Here is a 23,092-nt window from a genome sequence, read left to right on the forward strand (position 1 = left end):
GAGGGGGTTTAAGTAGAGGCAGGGAGATGTGTTAAAAAGCTACTACAGCTGCCTCGGTGACAGATGCTGATGACTTTATTTTTTTATTTTTATTTATTTTTTTATTTTTGTCTTTTTGCTATTTCTTGGGCCGCTCCCGCGGCATATGGAGGTTCCCAGGCTAGGGGTCGAATCGGAGCCGTAGCCACCGGCCTATGCTAGAGCCACAGCAACGCGGGATCCGAGCCGCGTCTGCAACCTACACCACAGCTCACGGGAACACCGGATCGTTAACCCACTGAGCAAGGGCAGGGATCGAACCCGCAACCTCATGGTTCCTAGTCGGATTCATTAACCACTGCGCCACGATGGGAACTCCCTGATGACTTTAAACAGGGTGGTGGTGACAGTGGAGAAGGAGAAAAGTGGACAGTTTCAGGTACATTAGGAAGTGGAAATCCGATAAGGCTGGGAACCGAAAAACAGCCCCAGTTCAAATTAAGAGACCCCGGAGAAAAAAGAACACGGATGTTGATAAAATACAACTTTATTTTGCTTCTTAACTCACCTGGCGTCTCCCTTCCCTAACCCTTTCGCACGTTTTATGCAGATAAGAATAAGACAGGAGGCGGGGCAGGCGCCCAGAAAAATCCGGGAACTTTTATTTAAACTAGGGTGGACGTCAGCGGAGAGTTTGCGAAAGAACACAAGGCACTTCCGGCTATCCCGGAAGTGAGAGAACTTAAGTTCCTCCGCCGGCGGAGGGCCAGGGTGAAGGGATGGCCTGGCGGACGGCGCGGCTGCTGCTGCTAGCCGGAGCAGCCGCACTAGCAAGCGGTTCACAGGGCGACCGAGAGCCGGTGTACCGTGACTGCTTGCTCCAGTGCGAGGAGCGGAACTGCTCCGGGGGCGCACTGAAGCACTTCCGCTCCCACCAGCCAATCTACATGAGTCTAGCAGGTAAGCCCCACCCCGCGGTAGACCCCGCCCATTTATCTTGGCCCCGCCCCTTCGCCCCCAGTTGCTACCCCTGCAGTGTGTGTTTTCGTTCCTCCCCTGAATCCATTATGAACATAAGATGAGTGGAAGCTCTGGTGATCCTCATCAGCCAGGAGCTTCATTTACTTTTTCTTACTTAGTCAAATGGGCATTTACCACCTCCTGGGTACAAATCCCTGGAATGACACTGAAATCAGACCAGGGTCCAGCCCTTAGGGACTTTGAGTCCCTACCTGGGACTTCAGCCTTCTCAAATACAAGGAAGAGGACAATTTATTTTTATTTATTTATTTATTTATTTATTTTTAGGGACGCACTTGCAGCATTTGGAAATTACCAGGCTAGGGTTGACTTGGAGCTGCAGCTGCCGGCCTATACCACAGCCACGGCAATGCCGGATCTGAACAGTGTTTGCAGTCTACATCACAGCTCATCACAGCAGGATTCTTAACACACTGAGCGAGGCAGGGATCTAACCCACGTCCTCATGGATACTAGTCTGGATGAGTAGTGAGCCAGGATGGTAATTCCTGCAGAGGACGATTTGAGCCCTAAGCGATTAAGCAGTAGGAGCATGTAGGGGAGGGAGGAATCATTTCTGGCTTTGAAAATGTGGGGGCAGTGATTGTTTTGGAACATTCTGTAAAGGAAGGGCTTCCAGATGGATACATTAAATTTAGATCTGTGGCCATAGTGGGCACTTATTCAGTTAATTTTCACAACAAACCTTTGAGGTCGATTCTCTTAACCTGATTTTTATAGATGGGAGACTCAGAGAGGTTTAGTGCCCCGCCCAAAGTCACACAGCTAGTAAGTGGTAAAGCAGAGTTTTCTGTTCTGGCTTGTTTGACTACAAGTGTGTTCTCTTTACTATCCGCTTTGCATGCCAGACAGAGGAAACAGAGAGTGGAGGCCCTGGGCAGATATGGGCACATCCAGCAGCTTGGTTTACTCAGGGAGCAAGGTGCATGAAAAGGAGCAGTGGGAAATAAAGTTAGAAAGGCAACATGGGGCTTCAAAAGTCAGACTGAAGAATTTGGGCTTTATTTCATAGGTAGGGCATAAGATGGCAAGGGTTCCTCCCTGGTGAATGAGAGCAAATCTTATGTTCAGGAAGGACAAATGTAAACCTGGAGTTCCCACCGTGACTCAGCAGGTTAAGACTCTAACTAGTATCCATGAGGATGCGTGTTCAATCCCTGGCCATGCTCAGTGGGTTAAGGATCTGGTATTGCCATGAGCTGTGGTGTAGGTTGCAGACTGGGCTTGGATCTGGCATTGCTGTGGCTGTGGTGTAGGCTGGCAGCTGCAGCTTAGATTCAGATCCTACCCTGGGAACTTCCATATGCTGCAGGTGCTGCCATAAAAAAGCAAAAAAAAAAAAAAAAAAAAAAAAAAAAAGGAAGGACAAGAATAAACGAAGGTGTTCACAGATGAGTCCATCTGATGCCAAAATCTCCATCTTGGGTGAAAGGCAAAGAGAAGAAACATCTCTATTTGCTCACCGTCCATTCCCGCTCCTAAAACACAGGCACACACACAAATCTTTCTCTTATGTGTGTGTTACACCATCTCTCATCCATTCCAAGCAGGCAGCTAGAATCTTCAGACTTCTCTCCAACCTGCAGAACCTCTTGCCTGTGTTTCATCTTGGGCCCCATTCCAGCTCTTTCTGCGCCTCCCCATGGTGGGGTAGTTCACTAGGTACTTTTATCTGTTTCAGGCTGGACTTGTCGGGACGACTGTAAGTATGAGTGTATGTGGGTCACCGTTGGCCTCTACCTCCAGGAAGGTCACAAAGTGCCTCAGTTCCATGGCAAGGTGAGTTACAGGGTCACTTGGTATATGGTGGGAGTGTGCTGGGAGTAAGATGCCTCCAGTTGGACCACACTAAGAAGGCCAAGGTGTGGGGGTGATGAGTGTGTGGGGCAGGTACCTGCTCTCCTCAAAATATGCTGGTTTTCAGAGCTCCCGTCGTGGCTCAGTGGTTAACGAATCCGACTAGGAACCAGGAGGTTGCAGGTTCAATCCCTGGTCTCACTCACTGGGTTGAGGATCTGGCGTTGCCGTGAGCTGTGGTGTAGGTCACAGATGCAGCTTGGATCTGGCATTGCCGTGGCTCTGGCCCTAACCCTAACCCTAACCCTAACCCTAACCCTAACCCCTAATTAGACCCCTAGCCTGGGAGCCTCCATGTGCCACGGGAGCGGCCCTAGAAAAGGCAAAAAGACCCCAAAAAATAAAAATAAAATATGCTGGTTTTCATGTCATCAGATGGGACCAATGTGTCCTGCCTCTGGATTTGGGGTAACAAGATCTGGGAGGCTTTGGAGTCTCCTCAGTGAGTGGTGCTGGCTTCTTAGGATGTTTGAGATACCCACCTCGCTACAAGGATAAATTCCCTGACACACACAACTGTCTCCACGGCACACTCTCTGTTGCTTACTCAGTAGCAGACTGGATTAAAATAATAATATCCAGAGTCCCCGTTGTGGCTCAGTGGTTAGCAACCCGACTAGCATCCATGAGGACGCGGGTTTGATCCCTGGCCTCACTCAGCGGGTTAAGGATCAGGCATTGCCATGAGCTGCGGTGTAGGTCACAGACATGGCTTGGATCCCATATTGCTCTGTCTGTGACATAGGCCAGCGGCTATAGCTCCGATTGGACCCCTTAGCCTGGGAACCTCCATATGCCGTGGGTGCAGCCCTAAAAAGACAAAAAGCCCAAATAATAATAATAATAATAATACCCTTTCAGGGAGTTTCCTGGTGGTCCAGCAGCTTAAGGATCCAACGTTGTCACTACTGTGGCTTAGGTCACTGCTGTGGCATGTGGCCAAAAAAATAATAGTAGTATCCCTTTAGATTGCCCTGCAAGGCACAGCTTGTTAATATCTTTTTTCCGTTTCTTTTTTTTTTTTTTTTTCCTTTCTGCTTTTCAGGGATGCACCTGTGGCATATGAAAATTCCCAGGTTAGGGGTCAAATAAATCACAGCAATGCCAGATCATTAACCCACTGAACAAGGCCAGGGATCGAACCCATGTCTTCATGGATACTAGTCGGGTTTGTTACCTCTAAACCGCAACGGGAACTCTGCTGATGCCTTTTGACCATACGATCTTGTTCTAGACCGTCGAGGTTGGCAAGAATTATTCTCCCCAGTTTGTCACAGAGTAAGCTGAGGCTCGGAGGCTGTGGTCAGTGGTAAAGGAGAGATTGTAAGGCCTGTCTTCTGGATGGCAGGTCTACACTGGCCCACCCGGTCTTTCCAGCACTGTGTGTGCTGGCCAGGATAGAGGGATGACCCTTGGCCAGGAACTGGAGGGGAGCTCGTTGACCTGAAGAGGGGCTGCACCTGCGGCTTTGGCCGGGGTCCGAGCTGAGGAACCAGCTGGGGACCTGGTGATGCCACAGGTCAAGAAGAGGTAGGTTGGGCCAGCCAGACGGTGCTTGCCCCTCAGGCCCCTGCTGTGTCCTCCTTTTTCAGTGGCCCTTCTCCCGGTTCCTGTGCTTCCAAGAGCCAGCTTCTGCTGTGGCCTCTTTCCTCAATGGTCTGGCCAGCCTGGTGATGCTCTGTCGCTACCGCGCCTCCGTGCCAGCCTCTTCCCCCATGTACCCCACCTGCGTGGCCTTTGCTTGGGTAGGTAACCTGGCAGGATTCCTGGTGTGCACCCTCCCCCAGGAAGGAGGAACTCTTAGATCCCCATTCTCACCCACCTGGCTTCCCCTCTGTTTTCCAGGACTAAAGTTGTGGCTATGGGGTGGTCAAGCCTGGGGGAGAAGGGGGGAGGTGCAGAGTCAGGCCTTCCCTTTCTAACAAAGTCCTAGGTCAGGCTGTTTGGGAAGGAGGGAGAGAGGAAGGAAACACCGGTTCTTGTGAAGCAGGAAGCCGCTAACCCCGCCCCCCCTCCCAGCAGGGAGATTTACAAACACAGGAGGGAGGAGGTTCCCCTGTGGCGCAGTGGGTTAAGGACCTGGTGTCACCACAGCTGTGGCGCAGGTCACACCTGTCGTGCAGGTTCGACCTCTGGCCCTGAACTTCTACATGGTGCGAATGTGGCCAAAAACAAAAACACAGAAAGGAGATGCGGGATACGGAGTATGCTGGGACCACAGGTCCTTTCAAAGACCACCCCTGGAGGGTTCAGAGCGCATCAGCGCCACCACTGAAACCTGAGGGAAACAGTTGCGCTCACTCATCTTCCGCCATCAAAGCAGCCATCATTCACGTTGTGGGGTGCTGGCGATCCAAAAGTATATAAAAATAGACAGGTGGAGTTCCCGTCGTGGCTCAGTGGTTGACGTATCTGACTAGGAACGATGAGGTTGCGGGTTCAATCCCTGGCCTTGCTCATTGGGTTAAGGATCCGGCGTTGCCATGAGCTGTGGTGTGGGTCTCAGACCGGGCTAGGATCTGGCATTGCCGTGGCTGTGGTGTAGGCTGGCAGTTGTAGCTCCGATTAGACCCCTAGCCTGGGAACCTCCATATGCCACGGGAGTGGCCCTAGAAAAGGCAAAAAGACAAAAAACAAACAAAAAAAAAAACCGGTCTCTGCCCTCTGACACTAATCACATAGGCACACAATTGGTGTAAGTGTACAACTATGAACAGGTGCGGTGGAGGAGAGCGCAGTGCTGCTCGGGCGTGCGATGGGATCTAGACCAGTCCAGGGACATCTCAAGAGCAAGGGGTGCATGCGGTAAAGTCACAGTGATGAGTGAATATTTTTGTTTGTTTGGGGTTTTTTTGGGTCTTTTCAAGGCTGCGCCCACAGGTATGGAAGTTCCCAGGCTAGGGGTCAAATCGGAGCTATACTGCCAACCTACACCACAGTCACAGCAGCACTGGACCTACGCTGCAGCTTGTGGCAACGCCAGATCCTTAGCCCACTGAGCGAGGCCAGGGATAGATACGCGTCAGGTTCATAACCCCCTAAGCCACAGCAGGACCTCCCGATGAATGAATGTTAAATAGGAGAATCCAGGGAGAGTAGGAGGACTCAGGATGCGCACGGACAGGAGAGAGTGCAGGTTCTATGAGGACCTGAAAGGCCAGGAGTCCAACTAAGCAGGAAGCCCAGGGCAGTGGTGTTGGGCAGATGGGTGGGTGATTGGTGGGTGGAGCCGGGAGGTGGATGGAGATAGAGGACCCAGGCCCCTGAAACACTTCAACTCTCCACTCTCAAAGCCACAGGAAGTGATGAGGGTTGGAGAGAAGGGGCTTCAGGATTAGATTTGCTGTTCTGGCTCCTGTGTAGAGAACAGGTTGGAGGGGGCAGGAGTGGACGCAGGGGCCCAGTTGGTGGTCTTAGCAGAGGGCATGGCAGCTAGACATGAGAAGGGGGTTTTAAAGAGAAGTGTGTTTGAGCTATGTTTTGGAGGTGACATTAAAATGTTTTAAAAGGGGAGTTCCCGTCGTGGCGCAGTGGTTAACGAATCCGACTAGGAACCATGAGGTTGCGGGTTCGATCCCTGGCCTTGCTCAGTGGGTTAATGATCTGGCATTGCCGTGAGCTGTGGTGTAGGTTGCAGACCCGGCTCGGATCCCGCGTTGCTGTGGCTCTGGCGTAGGCCGGTGGCTGCAGCTCCAATTCAACCCCTAGCCTGGGAACCTCCATATGCCGCGGGAGCGGCCCAAGAAATAGCAACAACAACAAAAAGACAAAAGACAAAAAAAAAAAAAAAAAAAAAAAATGTTTTAAAAGGAGTTCCCATCATGGCTCAGTGGTTAACAAACCCAAGTAGTGTCCATGAGGATACGGGTTCGATCCCTGGCCTCGCTCAGTGGGTTAAGGAACCAGCATTGCTGTGAGCTGTGGTGTAGGCTGGCAACTGTAGCTCTGATTGGATCCCTAGCCTGGGGACCTCCAAATGTCGCAAGTACGGCCCTAAAAAGACAAAAAAAAAAAAAAAAATTTTTTTTAAGTGTTAGAGTTCCCAATGTGGCACAGTGGGTTAATGATCCGGCTTATCTCTGTAGAGGTGTCAGTTTGATCCCCAGCCCGGCCCATTGGCTATGGCATAGATCACAGCTCTGGCTCAGATTCGACCCCTGGCCCAGGAACTTCCATATGCTGTGGTTGCCATCCAAAAAAGAAAAAAAAATTTTTTTTTTAATGTATTTATATAACAAATGCATACATAGCTCTTACTGTGTGCCAGGCACCATTCTAAGCATTTTATAAATACTAATCTTGTTAATCCCATAACAAGCCTTTGAGGTAGGTAGTATTGTTGTCCCCAGTTTGCAGATGAGCAAACCAAGGACTGGAAAGGTTAAGAAACCTGCCTCAGCAGCCAGGGTTTGAATCCAGCCTCTGGCTCCAGCGTCTTACCATCCTGGCTGTGCTGATAACTCAAGATGAGCAGAAAGGAATCAAGGCTGACCCCCGTGCTTCTGCTTAGGAGACAGCGATAGAAACTGAGTAGACGTGACCACCAGCGGGGGACTTGGTGACAAGGGGGCGGGTCTAGGCTGGAGCCCTGAGGAACCCCAAAACTTAATGGCTGAATAGAGGAGGATGAACCAGCAATGGAGACAAAGGAGAGGCCGGAGAGTCGGGGAGGTGGACAAGGAAGCAGTTGTGTGGTTGGGGAGCCCTGGCATAAGGACGAGAAGGAGAGCGTGGGCCGTCCTCCCGAATCCTGGCCCCAAGGTCTCTGAGGACCTTGGGAAACTCAGTGCCAAGGGAAGTCGAGGCTGAACCTCAGACATGAGGGATGGGGATTGGAAGGAGGGCAGGAAGGAAGCTGTTAAGCCTGTGGGAAATGTTGGTTCTCTCCAGTACTTCCCATTCAACAAATAGTAATGCTGATTTTTATCGTTGTTCCCATTGTGGCTCAGCAGGTGAAGAACCCAACTAGTATCCATGAGGATGCAGGTCTGATCCCTGGCTTTGCTCAGTGAGTTAAGGATCCTGTGTTGCTGTGGCTGTGGCGTAGGCCGGCGGCTGTAGCTCTGATTCAGCCCCTGGCCTGGGAACTTCGGAATGCCACCGCCGCCGATGCGGCCCTGGCAAGAAAAGGGAATTGATCGGTTGTGGACCACAGATCACGTGACGGGCATTGTCTTACGTTTTGTACCTAGGTTTTCGCATTTACTCCTCATAATACCACCGTGAGCTCTGTGGGAGGCCCAGAAGGGGAAAAGCTTGCCCAAAGGTACCCGCCAACAAGGTGGTGAGGGGCAGAGACAGGTTGGCGTCCAGGGCTGCCTGGCTCCAGGGCCTGAGCACGGCCCCTCTCTGGGCTGTCTCTGTGTGCCCCTCCAACTGTGTATTGAGCGCTTGCCATGGGCGGAGATGGGGGTCAGTACCGGGTGTGTGTTTTGGGGGGGGAGTGGGAGCCCCTGCCCCAAGGAGCTAAGCCCAGTGAGGTCTAGCCAGTCTGGGAGGCAGAATGGAGGCCGAGGTGAGGAGGGCTCAGGGAGGGAGCCCTGGGAGCTGTGAGGTGGGGAGACCACGTCACAGGGTGGAGAAGGCTTTCAGGGAAGCCCAGGGATGAGGAGAGGCTTCAGCTTCAGCTGGGATGAGCAGGCCGGGCAAGGCTTAGACACACGGCGGGAAAGGAGGCTGGGTTCCGCCCTCCAAGCTGGGGGCACAGCAGGAGCAAAAGGTGCAGAAGCCAGACGGTGTCGGGCCTGGACAGACGGCCTTGGGAAGGTCAGCCTGACCTTGGGAAGGTTAGCTTGACTACAGTCGGGGCGGGGGGGTGCGGTGCTGAGTGCCAGGCTGAGGGGCAAGGACTCCTGTGTAGGCAGGGACCTGGCATCAGCCCACTGTGTCCCAGGCGTGGGTTTGATAGAACCACTGGGTCCTGTTCCAGGCCTCAGGCAGAGAAGGGAATTTGGTCCCAGTCAAGAAAGCAGGAAGGGCGGGAAACCGAGAGAACCCCTCTCCCCTCTTGGTTGGGGTTGGGGTTCTTCCAGGGACACTGCTTGTCTGGCCCACTCCCCATAGCGCCCCCTGGCGGTACCTGCCCCTAGTAGCACAGGCCAGCACTGCCTGAGCTTTCTGAACAAAACTCAGATCCTCACCGGGCTGAGGGGGCCTCAAAGCGTCCCAGCCTTTGTCTTCATGACGTGTGCCAGAGGCCACTGGTCACTTCACAACTCTCCCCTGATCTCCCTGATTCTTGGGCCTTTCATCCCACTGGCGTCGGCCACTCAGTTTCCTTCTTGGCGAGGGTCACTCCTCCCAGGTGTACCCTGGGGTCTGGCATGGCCTAGGGCCCTCGGGGACAGGGTAGGAGGTGGTGTTAGGTTGGGAGAGGATAGGTGCCTGGAGCTGTGTCTTAGGGTGCCCTACATGATGAGGTGTCCTGGGACGTGGGGCCCTTGCATGCCCCCAGCAGGGCCCTTGGGGGACGGAGGCCCAGTGCCCACACTCCCTTTGATGCCCTGGTTTGGATTTTACACTTGAGCTTTCATCCTGCCTGTGTTTGCAAGAGGGAAGGATCCTGGGCTGCATGGAGGGTGTGGTAGTGGACTTTGTCCAGGGCTGGGTTTTCTGGAGTGAGTAGGGCTCCTGATTTCTGTTGAGGTGGTGTGAGAAGGCCCCTGCACCTGCTCCAGGTTAGGTCTTGGGGAGGTGGGGGGGGGGGGAGGCTCTCAGTCTTTTTCTCCAGGAATTAGCAGGGCTAGTGAAGCTTGGGCACAAGAAGCCTTGACATTTAGACCTGAACTTGGGCTGGATAGCAGGCAGGCTTTGAAGGAACCCACCAAACTTCTGCCCATCACAGACCTATGACTTCATGAACTACAGCCTCTGGTCTTGGCCAAAGCTCCAAGGCCAAGGCCAAACCAGTTCTCTGCTCCTTCATCCAACAAGGAAAGGTCCTCAGGGGTAGAAGTGAGGGTGAGGGTGCCAGGAGAGCCCAAACCGTCTCTGCAGGTGGGGAGCCTGACAGATCTGGCTCCCTTGGCATCCAACCAGTTTCATGGTGGTGATATTTCTGTCCCAATTTTCTTATTTTCCAACAGATGGGACCCTGCCTTTGCTGGGGAAACGATGAGAGGAGATAGGTTAGGGCTACAGCAGAATGCAGGAAGGACTTCCCAACAGTCAGACAAGAGCTGTGGAACAGGCGATGGCAAGAAATCAGGGAATCCTTTTTGATGGTGGCAAAAGCCCCCCTCTCCCATCACAGTCCACTTCTTCCCCACTTCTCTCTCAGGAGTGAACTGGGGCAGGCTTGCCCGGCCTGAGGCGGGGGTGGGACACTGTGGCCTCAGGGGTTGGGGGGCGCCCAGGATGGCAGCAGGCATCATATTTAACATTCTGCCTCCCTCACTTCTGAGACACTGAGCTATTTAAAGACCCACTTGTCCCCAGCACGGTGGTGTCAATGACAGCCCCGAGCACTGGGGCTTAGCTCTGGGGTCGAATTCCTGACAGATCTGGCTCCCTTGGCATCCAACCAGTTTCACGGCGGTGATATTTTTGTCTCAATTTTCTTATTTTCCAACAGACTGAAACAGCCTCCTGCTCCCCCTCCGCCCAGCCCTCCTCCTCCTCCTCCTCCTCCTCCTCGTCCCCCTCCCGTTCCACCCGCCTTGGCACCCTGCCCCCTGCCTCCCCCTTTCCTCAGTGTTTACGCGAAGCTCTTGGCGCCCATGGCCCTGCAGGCCTGTCTGATTGGCAGTCACCCCCCCCGGCCCCCCCATCCTACTCAGGCTTGGCCGAGGAGCAGGGAGCAGCCATACGCTCGGACTTGCCTTCCTGCCGTCCACACCCCTCCGTCCCTTCGCTTGGGTCCTGAACACAGGCTCCGAGTGAGGAGAAGCCGGGTCTCTTCAGTGCCTCCTGGCGGGCCAGTGGCTCAGGACCCGGGAGGAGGGGGCTCTTCCTACAGCTGACTCTATTCTGGGATCAGGAGCCCCCTGGGCCCCATGGTTTGTCCTGGAACATGGCGACCTTTGAGGAAGAGGAAGGGGGAGGGGTCCCTGGACATGATGAAGGAAACTGACATCCCTGGGCCACCCCCTGTGTGCCAGGCCGCAGTAACAGCCACCACTTCCTGAGGGGCTTCTTTGTGCCCGGCGTTCTGCAGACGTCATCCTCAAGAGCCTCTGGTGCAGTGGCTGCTGTCATTAACCCTGTTTTGTAGGTGAGGCTCAGAGAAGCTGTTCCTTTGCTCAAGATCACACAGCGATTTGGGGGCCGAGGCAGAATTTGAACTCAGAGGCCGTCTCGTTATGTTATGGAGGCTCTGGGCATCCTGCCCCCAGCAGGAACTGTGGGATGGGCCTAAGCAGCTGTGGGGAGCCCACTCCTTCTCTGCCTAGCCTTCCCTGGCTGGCAGGGAGAATGGGAGGCCCACTTGGCCTCTTTGGCCTCGGGTCTGTGAAGTGGTGTGAGGGTCCCAGGCTGGTCAACAAGCCGAGGAGAGGTAACACCTGATGTTTAACCTGTCCTGGGAACTGTACTTCTATTACTCGTTCAGTCCTTCTCAATACTGTGATTATTCCCCTGAGGCACAGGAAGGCTAAATAGCTTTCCCAAGGACATACAGGAAATGCAGAGCCAGGATTTGAACTCTGGCAGTCTGGCCCTAGGTCCTGCATTCTTTTTTTTTTTTGGGGGGGGGGCGATCTTTTTAAGGCCACAGCCATGGCATATGGAAATTCTCAGGCTAGGGGTCGAATCAGAGCTGCAGTTGCCAGCCTACACCACAGCCACTGCAACGCAGGATCCGAGCCGTGTCTGTGACCTACACCACAGCTCACAGCATTGCAGATCCTTAACCCCCTGAGTGAGGCCAGGGATCAAACCCTCATCCTCATGGATACTAGTCGGGTTCGTTACTGCTGAGCCACAGTGGGAACTCCAGGTCCTATGTTCTTAATGACACTGTCTCCCAAGTTCGAGGCGAGCGTCAGAGAAGGAGCCCCCCCTTGAGGAATGGGACACTCCCTATGGGAGAGGGGACTTTTCAGGGGTGCAGAATCCAGGCTTCAGGTGGGTCTCTGTAAATGGAAGGCACCCCAGGGAGGCAGTCAGATAGAGGACCAAGCAACCCTGTACCCCCATCCCATAGAGCTCAGGGCTAGCCCTGTGCACCCCCTCGCCCCCCATCCGCCACTTAGCTCAGTCCTCTTGTCACCTCCCCCTTCCCGCTGTGGGTGACAAGGAGACCTGGCTGGCTGCCATTCCCTGCCACCTTCCCCTCCACGTCCCTCTCCCACTGGCTCCAAGGCCACTGTCCTCACCAAGGATCACCCCCGCTCCTGGCCTGCCCCGGAGGCCTGACCCACATGGGGGCCTGGGCCCTGTCTCCAGCCCTGCCTGCTTCGCGCCCCACACCGACCCTGAGGATTGCAGACTTTGCGGGAGCAGAGTCCAGGAAACTACCCCGTCCTGTCCCGTTTTCCAGCCCCCAGATCATGCCTCTGTCACCATCTCTGGGGAAGGGGTGGCACCAGGGATGGGACAGGGTGGCCAGACTCAAAGGAGGAAGCAGCCTGACCTGGATAATCACCTGACATCAGGGCTGGAAAGGGGACAAAGGAGCCCCTTGGCCAGCCCCTGATTGTCCCCCGGGGAAGCTCGGGCCCAGGTCATGAGGAGCATAAGCAGCAAGAGTCGCCTGGGACCCAGGCCAGACAGACCTACACCAGGTTCCCTGAGCCTCCAGAGACTTCCAGGGTTGACTGGCTTTGCAGGAGAGCCCTGGCCTCCCCTGCACTGCCCTTCCCCTTTCCTCATAAGGCCCCAGTGCCTGCACTAGGGAACCCATCCTGCTCTCTGACCTTCCTGTTGCCAACCAAATGGAGAATGGCTTTTTAACCCTGCTCCCTCTGTCCCCTGCCTGCCCAGTTTTCCTGGTGTCCTCGGCCCCAGTGAGCAGCTCCTGGTCTTTGCCCGTCTCTGGCAGGCCCATACCACACTGGTGCCTCCCTCCCTCCCTCCCTCCAGGGCACTCCGGGCCAGACCGTGGCTGTTTCTTTCTTTGACCCATTGTCACTGGTTTCCCAGCTCTTCCACCCCAGCCCACCCTTCTTTCAGTAAGTTGGGCCTCTTGCCATGGATGCAGCCGTCCCTGAAAAAAGTGCCGGCACCAACTCTCACGAAAGCCAGGGCTCCTTTGCAAGATGGTCTGCACTCTCTCCTGGCACTTAATTTCCAGAAAAGAGGCCTCAGATGTTCCCTTGGGCCCTGGCCCACCACAGCCCCTGCAGCCTTGCTTCTCTGCTCCGCCCAGAGCTCTGAGCAGCAGCCACTGGCCCAGCGGGTTGGGCCGGCCCAGCCAGGAGGAAGCCGGTCGCAGCTGGCCGGGCTCCTCCACGGAGACTCAGCCCCAGTGGGATCTGCCTGATCTCCCTCCCTGCCTTGCTTGCTCCAGACACACCCCATGCTGGCCCGAGCCCCTCCACCCCACCCACTTCATTCCCGCTCCCAGAGGCTGAGGTCACCAGCTCCCCTGGCCCGGGTGGGGCTGTCATCACCTGCCAGTTGGGGGAGGAGGTGAGGTTCCCCGGGGGCTGTTGTCTTAGCCATTGAGTAACCGGGGAACTTGGCTCTGCCAGAACTGGTTCCCAGGCCAGGCCGGAACCCGTGGAGGCTGCAGCCCCCCACGGCCTCGGGAGTTCGGGCAGAAGCTGAGCCCAAGGGAACCAGGCTGGGAGGGGGCGGCGGGGCTTGGGTTTGTTCAGTCACTGGGCTCCAGGGCCAGGGACTGCGGGTTTCTCAGATCTGTAGCTCCCCTTCCCCACAGTGAAATGGATGGGAGCCCTCTGGGGGGCCTTGCCCACCACGGGGGCGCTTACTCACCAGCCGCCTCCTCCCTCCTCAGGTCTCCCTCAATGCTTGGTTCTGGTCCACGGTCTTCCACACCAGGGACACCGACCTCACAGAGGTGAGCGCCTCCCACTCCCTCCTCTGCCTGGGACAGCCCCGGAGGAGCCCAGGCGAGGTGGGGCAGAGGCGGCTCTTCCTTCTCCGGACTCACTCGGTCTCCGGGTCTCCCGAGCACCTGCCCTATGCTGGGCATTTCAGATCCGTGAGTGCACTTGAGCCTCGCTTCACCCGTGAGGCAGGTGTGATTATTGGCCCTCCGGCCTCAATGCAGCAGCTGAGCCTTGGATGGTTGAAAGCACCTGCCCGGGATCGGGCAGCCAGTGAAGGGGTGCAGTTGAACTTGAGCCCACAGCTGTTGAAGTCCAGACGGCACTTGTGAGTTCCGCAGTACGCTCTGCCGTCCTGCAGTCTTGGCAGGCACCCTCTACCAATACCTCTAAAGGCTTGCTGCTGCGCACATTTTTAAAAAAATTGTATAATATGGGGAGTTCCCAAGGTGGCTCAGCAGATTAAGAACCCAACTAGTCTCCCTGAGGACACAGGTTCGACCCCTGGCCTCTCTCAGTGGGTTAAGGATCTGGTGTTGGCATGAGCTGTGGTGTAGGTTGCAGATGTGGTGTAGGTTGCAGATGTGGCTCAGATTCCACGTTGCTGTGGCTGTGGCGTAGCTGCAGCTCCCATCCCACCCCTAACGTGGGAACTTCCATATGCCGCCGGTGCGACCCTAAAAAGAAAAAAAAAAAAAATTGTGTCATGTGAATACAGGGTTAGTGTGTTAAACTCAGGTGTGAAACAACCATAGAGAGAAAAAGCACAAAGAGGAGTTCTCTTGTGGCGCAGCAGGTTAAGGATCTGGTGGTTGTCACTGACTGCAGTCGCCCAGGTCACTGCTGTGGCTCAAGTTCGATCCCTGGCCCAGGAACTTCTGCATGCCTCAGGCGGAGCTGAAAAAAAAAAGAGCATGGGACGTGTCCCACTAGGAGTCCCACGTTAGATTATGGACAGGCCTCGGCTGCTCCCCCCGCCCCCATCCCTGGTGGGTCCTCTGTGGGCTCTGCCCTCCATGAAGCCTTGTCCATCACTACTCTGCTCACGCCAGCCCTCACCAGTTCTCCTTGTCCTCAGAAACTGGACTACTTCTGTGCCTCCACTGTCATCCTCCACTCAGTCTATCTGTGCTGTGTCAGGTGAGCTTGCCTTAGCTGCTACAGGGGCAAAGTCCGGCTGAGAGGGGTCACTCAGCTCTCCCTTGGGGGTGTCCTCCCAGGGCTTCCTTCACTGTCCCTCACACACCCTCCGGAAGGTTCTGGATGGGGATCAGTTCTGCAGTGGGGCTGAGGGCCCTCGCTCTTTCCAAAGAGCTGTAGCGCTTGGCCACAGTCCCCCTCCCCGAGAGCCTGGAGGCCTCCCCAAGCTGGCCTGCTGTGATGGGGGAGAGGGGCCGTGGCACCCCCATACTGCTGAGGCGGGGAGGGGGGCTTCAGAGAAGGCTGCTGCGGGCACCGGCCGCCCTGCTCTGAGTAGCTCTGGGTGGGGAGCAGGACCGTGGGGCTGCAGCGCCCAGCCGTGGCCAGTGCCTTCCGGGCCCTCCTGCTGCTAATGCTGACGGCGCACGTCTCCTACCTGAGCCTCGTCCACTTCGACTATGGCTACAACCTGGCGGCCAACGTGGCTATGGGTGAGGCTCGTACCACCTGCAGAACTGCTGGTTCGGGGCAGAGGTGGGGGCTGGTGCTTTTCCCAGAGAAGGAGGTTCTAGAGAGACCCTTGGGGTGAGGGGAGGGGAGAGAATTTGCGGTGGGAGAGGGGAGAGACTGAGGCTGCTCCGAGGGACTAGAGGAGACTTCCGGGGCGGGGCCGGGGTGGGGGGGAGAAGGAAGTCCAGGGAGTGAGCGTCTCCCTGCCCCCACCTGCACCCAGGCCTGGTGAACGCGGCCTGGTGGCTGGCCTGGTGCCTGCGGAACCGGCGGCGGCTGCCTCACGTGCGCAAGTGCATGGTCGTGGTCCTGCTGCTGCAGGCGCTGTCCCTGCTCGAGCTGCTCGACTTCCCGCCTCTCTTCTGGGTCCTGGATGCCCACGCCATCTGGCACATCAGCACCATCCCTGTTCACGTGCTCTTCTTCAGGTGGGTGCTGCTCCCTGCCCAGCGCTTACCTCTTAGAAGCCTCTGCACGGGTCACCCACGGCCAGCTTGCCTGCACTACCCCACCCCGCCCCCAGGGGACGCTCTCAGGGCCGAACCTCAGCAGGCTCCTCCCTTGACCCACAGCTTTCTGGAAGATGACAGCCTCTATCTGCTGAAGGAATCAGAGGCCAAATTCAAGCTGGCCTGAAGGCCCTGGAAGCGAATCTCCCCCCTTGGGAATCCCGTTCCTCCATGCTGGCTCCTCTTCTCCCCACCAATCCTTGAGATGATTTATATTTTCCTTTTAGCATCTTGCATTTGGACATGAAGGGTGTGGGCCCAGAATCATGTAACATGCCCGCCCCCTTACTTGCCCCCACATGGCCCTCGCAGGTCTTGGCATCTGTTCAGACCTGGCCTCTGTGTATCTGAGGCTAGAAGGTGGGCAACCCCTCTGTCTTCAGTCCCAGGAGCTGAACTGGGGTGGAACTGTGTTCTTCACTCGACAGAGAGGAGAGCTGCCTCTCCCTCCCTGTCAGACTCCTCCTCACATTCCTTTACTGCCTGGGGTGGTTTCCAGAGTCCTCTGTCCTGCGGGGAGTTCAGGTACCACAGGCCTTTGGGGATACAGTGGGGAGCTCTTCTGTTACCCCGGTGCTCTCCTCCAGGGCACCACTAGGTGGTGCTAGATGTCTGCTCTTTGGCTGCCCAAGTTTCAAGGCAGGTCTCTCTCCCCATGGGATCTAGAGGAACCATGCTGTTGGGATTGGGGAGCAGTCTCTCCCAGATGCCCAGGAGGCCTCAGCACACTCCCCCTTTGGGGCCAGGGCCCCAGAGAGCCCAGGATAGGAATCCCTCTGGCCCCTGTGCTGCTATGCTTGTTGGGAGCCTGCATGTGTGTGTGTCAGGGAGACCAAGTGGGTAGGTGATGGGATAGTGGACGTGGACCTGGGATGTGTGGGATGCTGAGTGGGGCTGTGTGTGCGTGTGTGAGCACTCGCCTTGTGCATTGTGGAAAGTGAGGGGGAGAGCGTGTGAGTGATTTTAAAGTGTGTGTTGGAGTTTCAGGTGTGGCTCAGCAGAAACGAATCCTACTAATATCCATGAGGATGTGGGTTCCATCCCTAGCCCTGCTCAGAGGGTTAAGGATCTGGTGTGGCTGTGGCTGTGGCTTAGGCTGGCAGCTGTAGCTCTGATTCAACTCCTAGCCTGAGATTTTACATAAGCCGCAGGTGCAGCCCTAAAAAGCAAAAACAAACAAAAAAAGTGTGTAGGGGGGGCAGGTGGGTTCGTGGGGGTTAGGGGAACATGCATGGACCGAGTGTGAGTGCAGGTGAGTGTGAGTGTCACACAGTTAGGGGCGGTTGGGGGGAGTCAGAGCACCTCAACAACCATTTTCTGAGCACCAGCTCTGCACAAAGCCCCAGGCGACACAGAGACCTAGGTTGTCCCCAAGATCTGGCTGAGGGTAACGGTGTCCAGGCTGCATGTCGGTTTATGTGTTCCTTTCTTTTGCCCACCTCTTTACAAACCTCATGGGGCTCCCGCACAACCCAGGATCATCCTCCAGCATCAGCCCCCTGAGAGGCAGGGGGAGGAAGGGCAAAGGGGCTCCTCCTTGCCTAGACATGGTTGGCCAACTTCTTGGCAGTGCCCTGTCAGCTAAGCCCCTTTGCCACTGCCTGACCCTGGGGAGGGCGGGGGCAATCTGAGGGAAGAGGGAAGAAGGCTTGCAGCTGGGTCTGGTGTCTGGTCTTCCCAGAGGCAGGCAGGCAGGCAGGGGCCATCCTGTGCCTGCACCCTGGTAAAGGTGACCCCTGCCAGTTGTCAGCAGCCATAGCACATTCCTGCTCCACGAGGATAGAATGTGGAGCTCCAGAAACTTTCCATCCAAAGGCCATCTCTGGGATCGGACAGGGAGTCTGGATTCTTGTTCTTTCCCTACCCTCTTGCTCCTCCCTGGGGGTCGGGGCACTGTGCCAGGACTCCAACCTCAGGGACTTGGGTGGCCAGTGTTAACTTCTTTTGATACTAAGACCTCTTTTAAGGTAGGAGGGAGAGCAGCAAGAGACATTCTTAATAAACCAATTCTCAGCCTCACCTACCCTTGTCTGGCTCGTTCGTGTCAGTAGGGCGGGCTGGAGGGAAGGAGACAGAGCTGGCTGGAGGCAGCAGGTGCATGGGCTCTCTACCTGCGCCCGTGGGAGTGGAGATGGCAGGGCCCAGACTCATGGCAACAGCAGAACTGGGCTGCTGGTGGGGGCTGGGGGGACGGAGCTGGTGCGCATCCCTCCCAGCTTCCTTCCCTGCCTTTGTGCCTGGATTATAACCCCGCCTCCTGCGTGTTCCACTTGAATCTCCTCATCATCCCCTCCTTTGGGCTCCTCTAGGCTCCACTACTATTTATTCGTTCTTAACCTCTCTGAGCTTCACTGTCGCTGCGTGAGGACTGAATGGACCGAGCAGGTGCCCGGCACACAGTGGATGCCACGTGAGCTCCCTCTGACCCTGGCCTACCTTAGTTTGGGAAGGATGAGTGGTACAGAAACCTACCTTCATGGAAACCTCTAGGGGTGGGGGGGCAGGCCAGGGTGGATGCCTCCCCAGACCCCCACAACGCAAAAGAGATGCCGGCCCTTGTGGCTTCCGAGGAGAGTCACTGACTACACTTGCACCAGCTGCAGGGACTTATTTCTTTATTAGACGTCACCTCAGATAACAGGGACTCGGCGTGGGTGAGGGATGCCGGCACTGGGTGTGCTGGGGCCTCACACCCCCACCTTCTTCTGGGCCCAGGCAAAGAAGATGCCCTTGACATCGTCCACGCCTGTCCGAAGGTGGGCCGGCATGACATAGGTGCGCAAGTCCCGCACCTCGTAGCCGCTACGTGCCAGAGCCTCCCTCACCTCCTCCTCACACACAGGCACCACTGCCAGCCTGGCCTCCCCAGCCAGGTACCACGACTCCTCCAAGGCCCCGATGAGGAGCAGGTGCCCTCCAGACCTCAGCAGTGTGGTGATGTGGTCCAGGGCCCGCTGGAAGCTGGCCAGGTCTGGACTCACAGCCTCCAGGCAGAAGGCAGAGACCAGGGCATCGGCAGGCAGGGGCGCCAAGCTCCCGGTGCCCAGGGGCTGGGGCTGGTGCACGTCGATGGGCAGGATCCGCTTCACCCTGGCTCGCAGCTGGCGCTCCTTCTCCTGGCAGGATTCACTGGGAGCGGGAGGCAGGGTTAGGACCAGGGCTCTGGCCTCCCCTGGCTCTGCTGCCTCCCTCTGTGGGAAACGCCCTGCCGGGCCCTCGCTCCCCTCCCCAGCCCTTACCCCTTGCCCTCGATGAGGCAGACGTGCTGGCTGTAGACACTCCAATCGAAGGCCCCGGGCTCTTCTCGCAGCCAGAGTCCCAGCTCCTGGCGGTTCACCTCCAAGAAATCAGTCATGGTGATGTCTTCAAAGTGGGCGCAGGCGCTGAGCAGCTGGTATATGGTGGGGCCTGAACCAATGTCGATGAGGGCGCGTCCAGACACCTCACCTGGGTGGGGTAGAGGAAGAGGGTCCTGGTGCCAGGCCTGTGCCCCCACGGCCCCCTGCTTCAGTCACGGCCTCCCTTACCTGCTGCTCCTCCCCTGCTCTGTTCCTTCTCCCTAAGTGTCTCTGTCTGGAAAAAGCATCAGCTGTAGAGCTCGCCTAGCCAGGGTCTGAGTCCTGGCTCCACCATCGACTGACTTACCTGGGGAACAGAAGTGAACCTCTCTGAGACTGAGATTCTACCACTATAAAGTGTAGCTACCAGTGAGGATGGGGGGGCCGCTCAGACTCCCCCGCCTCTCATGTGATACTGCTCCTCTTCCTCTTCTGTTTTCACCTCCTTAGCAGCTACCCCCGTCTGGCTCTTGCCTGCGCACCCCTTTAGCTCCCTGATGACTTATCCTCAGTGTCCCCCCAGCACGCTCACCGGTCGCGAAGGTCTGGGCCAAGCAGCGCAGCTTCCAAGGCCCCACACCATCTGGGCTGCTCAGGTCCCCCCGAGGGGGCGCGTAGTTGTTGCGAAGGTAGGCGCGGGGCTCGAAGTGCTGGTAGGCCAAGGCGACCGCTGCCTGGCCTGGGTCCGAGTCGGGGGCCGCGTCCGCAGCGTGGCTCTGGCCTGTCCCACTCATGCTGCTGCCGCCGGCCGCCCAGTCCCCCGCTCGCCTTTATCTGCAGCCGGACCCCCGCCTGACCCCTCCGCTGCGGGGGCAGTGGCTAAGCGATGAGCCGCCTGGGGCCACACAGGCTCTGTCTCCCCTACCCCATCCATCTCCTTTAGTGTCCAAGGAGCAGACACGCGGGAGGGGGGACCATCCGTCCCCGCCCCTGCTTCGCAGTTGCTCTGGCTGCCCTCCACCCTTTGCCTCACCTGCCCTGGTCTAAGGCCAGCTTCCGCACCTGCCCCTCAGCTTCCTACCCCCAGACCCCCTAAGACCCCCTGCATCCGCCAGACCCAGCACCCCAATCCTCTTCTCCAGCCCTCGCAGCCATTCACCCCTTTTGCTCGACATCCCATCCCTTCTCTTTTGCCAGGGTTGGAGTTAGCCCTTTCTCACCCCAGCTGCCAGCACGCCCCACCCAGGGCCCAGCCCGCCCCCCACTCCCCCGCCAGTCTTCCCATCTCTGGGACACCCTGTCCAGTATCCACTCCCCTTTCTTATAAAATCACCTCAATTCCCCTTCTCTGCCCCTCCTCTAGCCCTCTCGTCCCTGTCCTCCAGCGTTCCCCCCCCCCACCGCCCCTCGGCCTGACTCCAGAAAGGACAGTCCGTTCCAGCCTCCGCCACGTTCGCCCCGGGGCCCCAGAGCGGAGCCCGGGCCGCTCCCGTCAGATGGCAGCAATGATAGGGGAGGCGAGCGAGGCTAATGCACTTAGCGGGCGGAACAGCCTGGCCTCCCCTGCGGGCCCTGCGGGCTCGGAGCTGCGAATCCGGGGCCATCCGAGGGCGGGAGGCTCGGGACGTTCCCGCCAAGGACTCCGGTGAGGTCAGAAGGGCGCGGGGCGCAGTCTCCGGGCTGCCAGGGCCACCAGAGGGCGCGGTCTGAGCCTTCGGGCGCCAAGGGATTAGGCGTGTCGCCGGTCTGGAGTCTGACCCCTCTCATCTCCCAGCTCAAGCTCCAGCTCCCTCTGGGGCAGGCCTGCAGACAGATGGCTTGGCGCTCCAGGTACCGGGCCGTCAGGATGCCAGGTCTCCCCTCCCATCCCCCCAAATGGGAAGTGGATTCTGCGACATCGACTCCATGGTCTTCCTGGAGTGGGACCCCTCTGGTGATGTCTAATGCCCCTCTACCCTGGGTAGGCCACCAGCCCCTGCCAAGATGGGCCCCTGGCCTCCTCCGTGCCACTCGCCCCCCCTTGTCCCCAGGGGAAAGTGTCTTCTAATTGGGCCAGGCAGCCAGGTTGGGACATGAGTCACCACAACAGCTGCAGGGGTCACAGACAGGAACCTGACCCCCCCCAACACCCCCCCCAACCCACCTTGGGCTCTCAGGACAGGGAGGGCAGAACACCTGATCCCAGTTGAGGATTGATTCTGTCTGGATTCAGAACCAAGATAGGTCAGTCTTGGGGTCACTGACCCCATGCACACCCCGAGGCACAGCTAAGGACAGTCCTGGTGCCAGCCCCCTCCATATTATCCATGAGATCATTTAAGCAAACCCTGAATGCCAGCTGGCCTCCCGGGCACTGCCCAGTGCCAGAGGATTGGACACGGAGGCCAGTTCGGCACAGCAGTCACCATAAGGAAGGGGGATTGAACGGCCACCCTGTTTACAGTTCTGTCCCTGCCACACTCCCCCACACAAGCGTGGGCGACCCACTAGCTCTGCCACATTTAGCCGAGATGCAGGGCCGGTTCCCAGAAGTGAGCAGGGGGACACCAGTGGGTAGGCCCCACAACCACAAGGACAGAGACAAAGTCTGGCAGGTGACTGAGCATTTATTGCAGCGCTAACAGAGGGTGCTGGGGGCTCCATTTGGCCTCTGCCCTCCTCACGTCCCCCTCCCTCGGGTCTTCTCCAAGCCTCCTTCCCAGCGCATTCCAGATCCTCTCTCACTTTTTTCTCATTGTTCTCCGAAGCTGAAATCTGTTCGGGGCCCACCCTTCTTAGGGGCCTCTTGCCCTCACCCGTACCTTTTGTCCTCCCTCCTAGGGCTGGGGGTGCTTGGCTGGGCTGGCCCCCAGCTCTCCACCCTGAGTGCCCGCTGTCTTTGCTCCCTTCCCCTTGGAAACTCAGGAGACCCAGGCATCCCGGCCTCTGGCTCCCTCCTCCCCTAGCCCCCAACTCTGGGCAAACTACAAAGCATCCATGGCCAGCAGCTCCCCTCCGTGGTCCTAGCCAGGAAGGGCCCAGTCCAGGGCAGGCACAGTGGAGCCCGAGTCACCGTCCCTCTCAGCCTCTCTGTGCTTCCTGGGACATGGAACGAGACAGGGAGCGACGAAGGGCGCCAGGCTTGCTGACAGGCACCACAGGGGGCAGCTGCTTGGTGATCTCGGCCACGTCCTGGCGGTCCAGACACTGGCCACCCAGGGCTGTTTCCAGCGCCAGCAGCTCCCGCAGCTGGATGGGGGTCTCCTCGCGCTCCTCCTTGGCGGCGCCCACTTTGGCAGGGGTGAAGATGGGCAGCGGCAGCACCCGCTGGTAGGGCAGCTGGTACTCCTGCAGGCCACGGCCTAGGATGCCCATTCGCATCACCAGCCAGGGGGATCGCTGCACCAGCGCCTGGCACTGCCCCTGTTGGTGGTAGGTCTCACGCCGCTCGGCATCCTCCTCGTGCAGAGAGCAACTGGGAAGAAGAAGGCCGGGGTGGGGGGAACACTGAAGTCCTAAAAGCTGTTGCCCTGCAGTCTCGGCCTGGGTGGCGGGGCTCCCTCGGGCTGCCGGGACCTGGGGTGCAGTGGGGGCGACTCCACCTTGCTCTCCCTGGGGAGCACTCTCTTTGCCCCCCCCCCCCCCACGCTCCTCCTGGGCTTTGTGCTCTGTCCTCTTAAGGCTCAGGGACAGTGCTCTAGGGGAGGAGAGGGACCCCCAGGAGGGGAGGAAGCACTCACCCCTCCTCCGGCCGCGTGGACAGCGTCAGATCCTTCCACTCGGCCCAGAAGGCCTCTCGGCGCTCACAGTTCTCCTCGGACACCTGGCAGCTCAGCTCTGAAGTGGCCAT

The 23,092-nt window shown here is 57.5% G+C and overlaps 3 protein-coding genes across 6 annotated transcripts; 1 reads left to right on the forward strand and 2 right to left on the reverse strand.

Annotated features, from left to right (window-relative positions):
• PGAP3 (post-GPI attachment to proteins 3) lies at positions 579-18,008 on the forward strand. Of its 3 annotated transcripts, XM_003131520.5 has the most exons (8): positions 617-939; positions 2,702-2,799; positions 4,470-4,622; positions 13,775-13,837; positions 14,905-14,966; positions 15,321-15,457; positions 15,700-15,904; positions 16,049-18,008. In XM_003131520.5, exons 1-8 carry the CDS (start codon positions 759-761, stop codon positions 16,110-16,112), a joined length of 963 nt encoding a protein of 320 aa, XP_003131568.3. In that variant the 5' UTR covers positions 617-758; the 3' UTR covers positions 16,113-18,008. The 3 variants fall into 3 exon arrangements, with proteins under 3 accessions (XP_020922702.1, XP_013835179.1, XP_003131568.3); XM_013979725.2 differs by lacking the exon at positions 4,470-4,622 and having other exon boundaries at positions 607-939; XM_021067043.1 differs by lacking the exons at positions 13,775-13,837; positions 14,905-14,966; positions 15,321-15,457; positions 15,700-15,904; positions 16,049-18,008 and adding an exon at positions 5,001-5,323 and having other exon boundaries at positions 579-939.
• Positions 18,584-21,708, reverse strand: PNMT (phenylethanolamine N-methyltransferase). 2 transcript variants are annotated; one of them, XM_021066037.1, is made up of 3 exons: positions 21,407-21,708; positions 19,225-19,432; positions 18,584-19,114 (listed from the first exon to the last, which is right to left on the reverse strand). In XM_021066037.1, the coding sequence occupies exons 1-3, from the start codon at positions 21,510-21,512 to the stop codon at positions 18,673-18,675; spliced, it is 756 nt and encodes a 251-aa protein (XP_020921696.1). In that variant the 5' UTR covers positions 21,513-21,708; the 3' UTR covers positions 18,584-18,672.
• TCAP (titin-cap (telethonin)) lies at positions 21,854-23,092 on the reverse strand. The gene is given in 2 exon segments (NM_001145754.1): positions 21,854-22,717; positions 22,983-23,092. Coding segments are annotated over 2 exon segments (504 nt in total). The 3' UTR covers positions 21,854-22,323.

The sequence above is a fragment of the Sus scrofa genome, chromosome 12 (assembly GCF_000003025.6).
Source record: "Sus scrofa isolate TJ Tabasco breed Duroc chromosome 12, Sscrofa11.1, whole genome shotgun sequence".
NCBI classification, from domain to species: Eukaryota; Metazoa; Chordata; class Mammalia; order Artiodactyla; family Suidae; genus Sus; species Sus scrofa.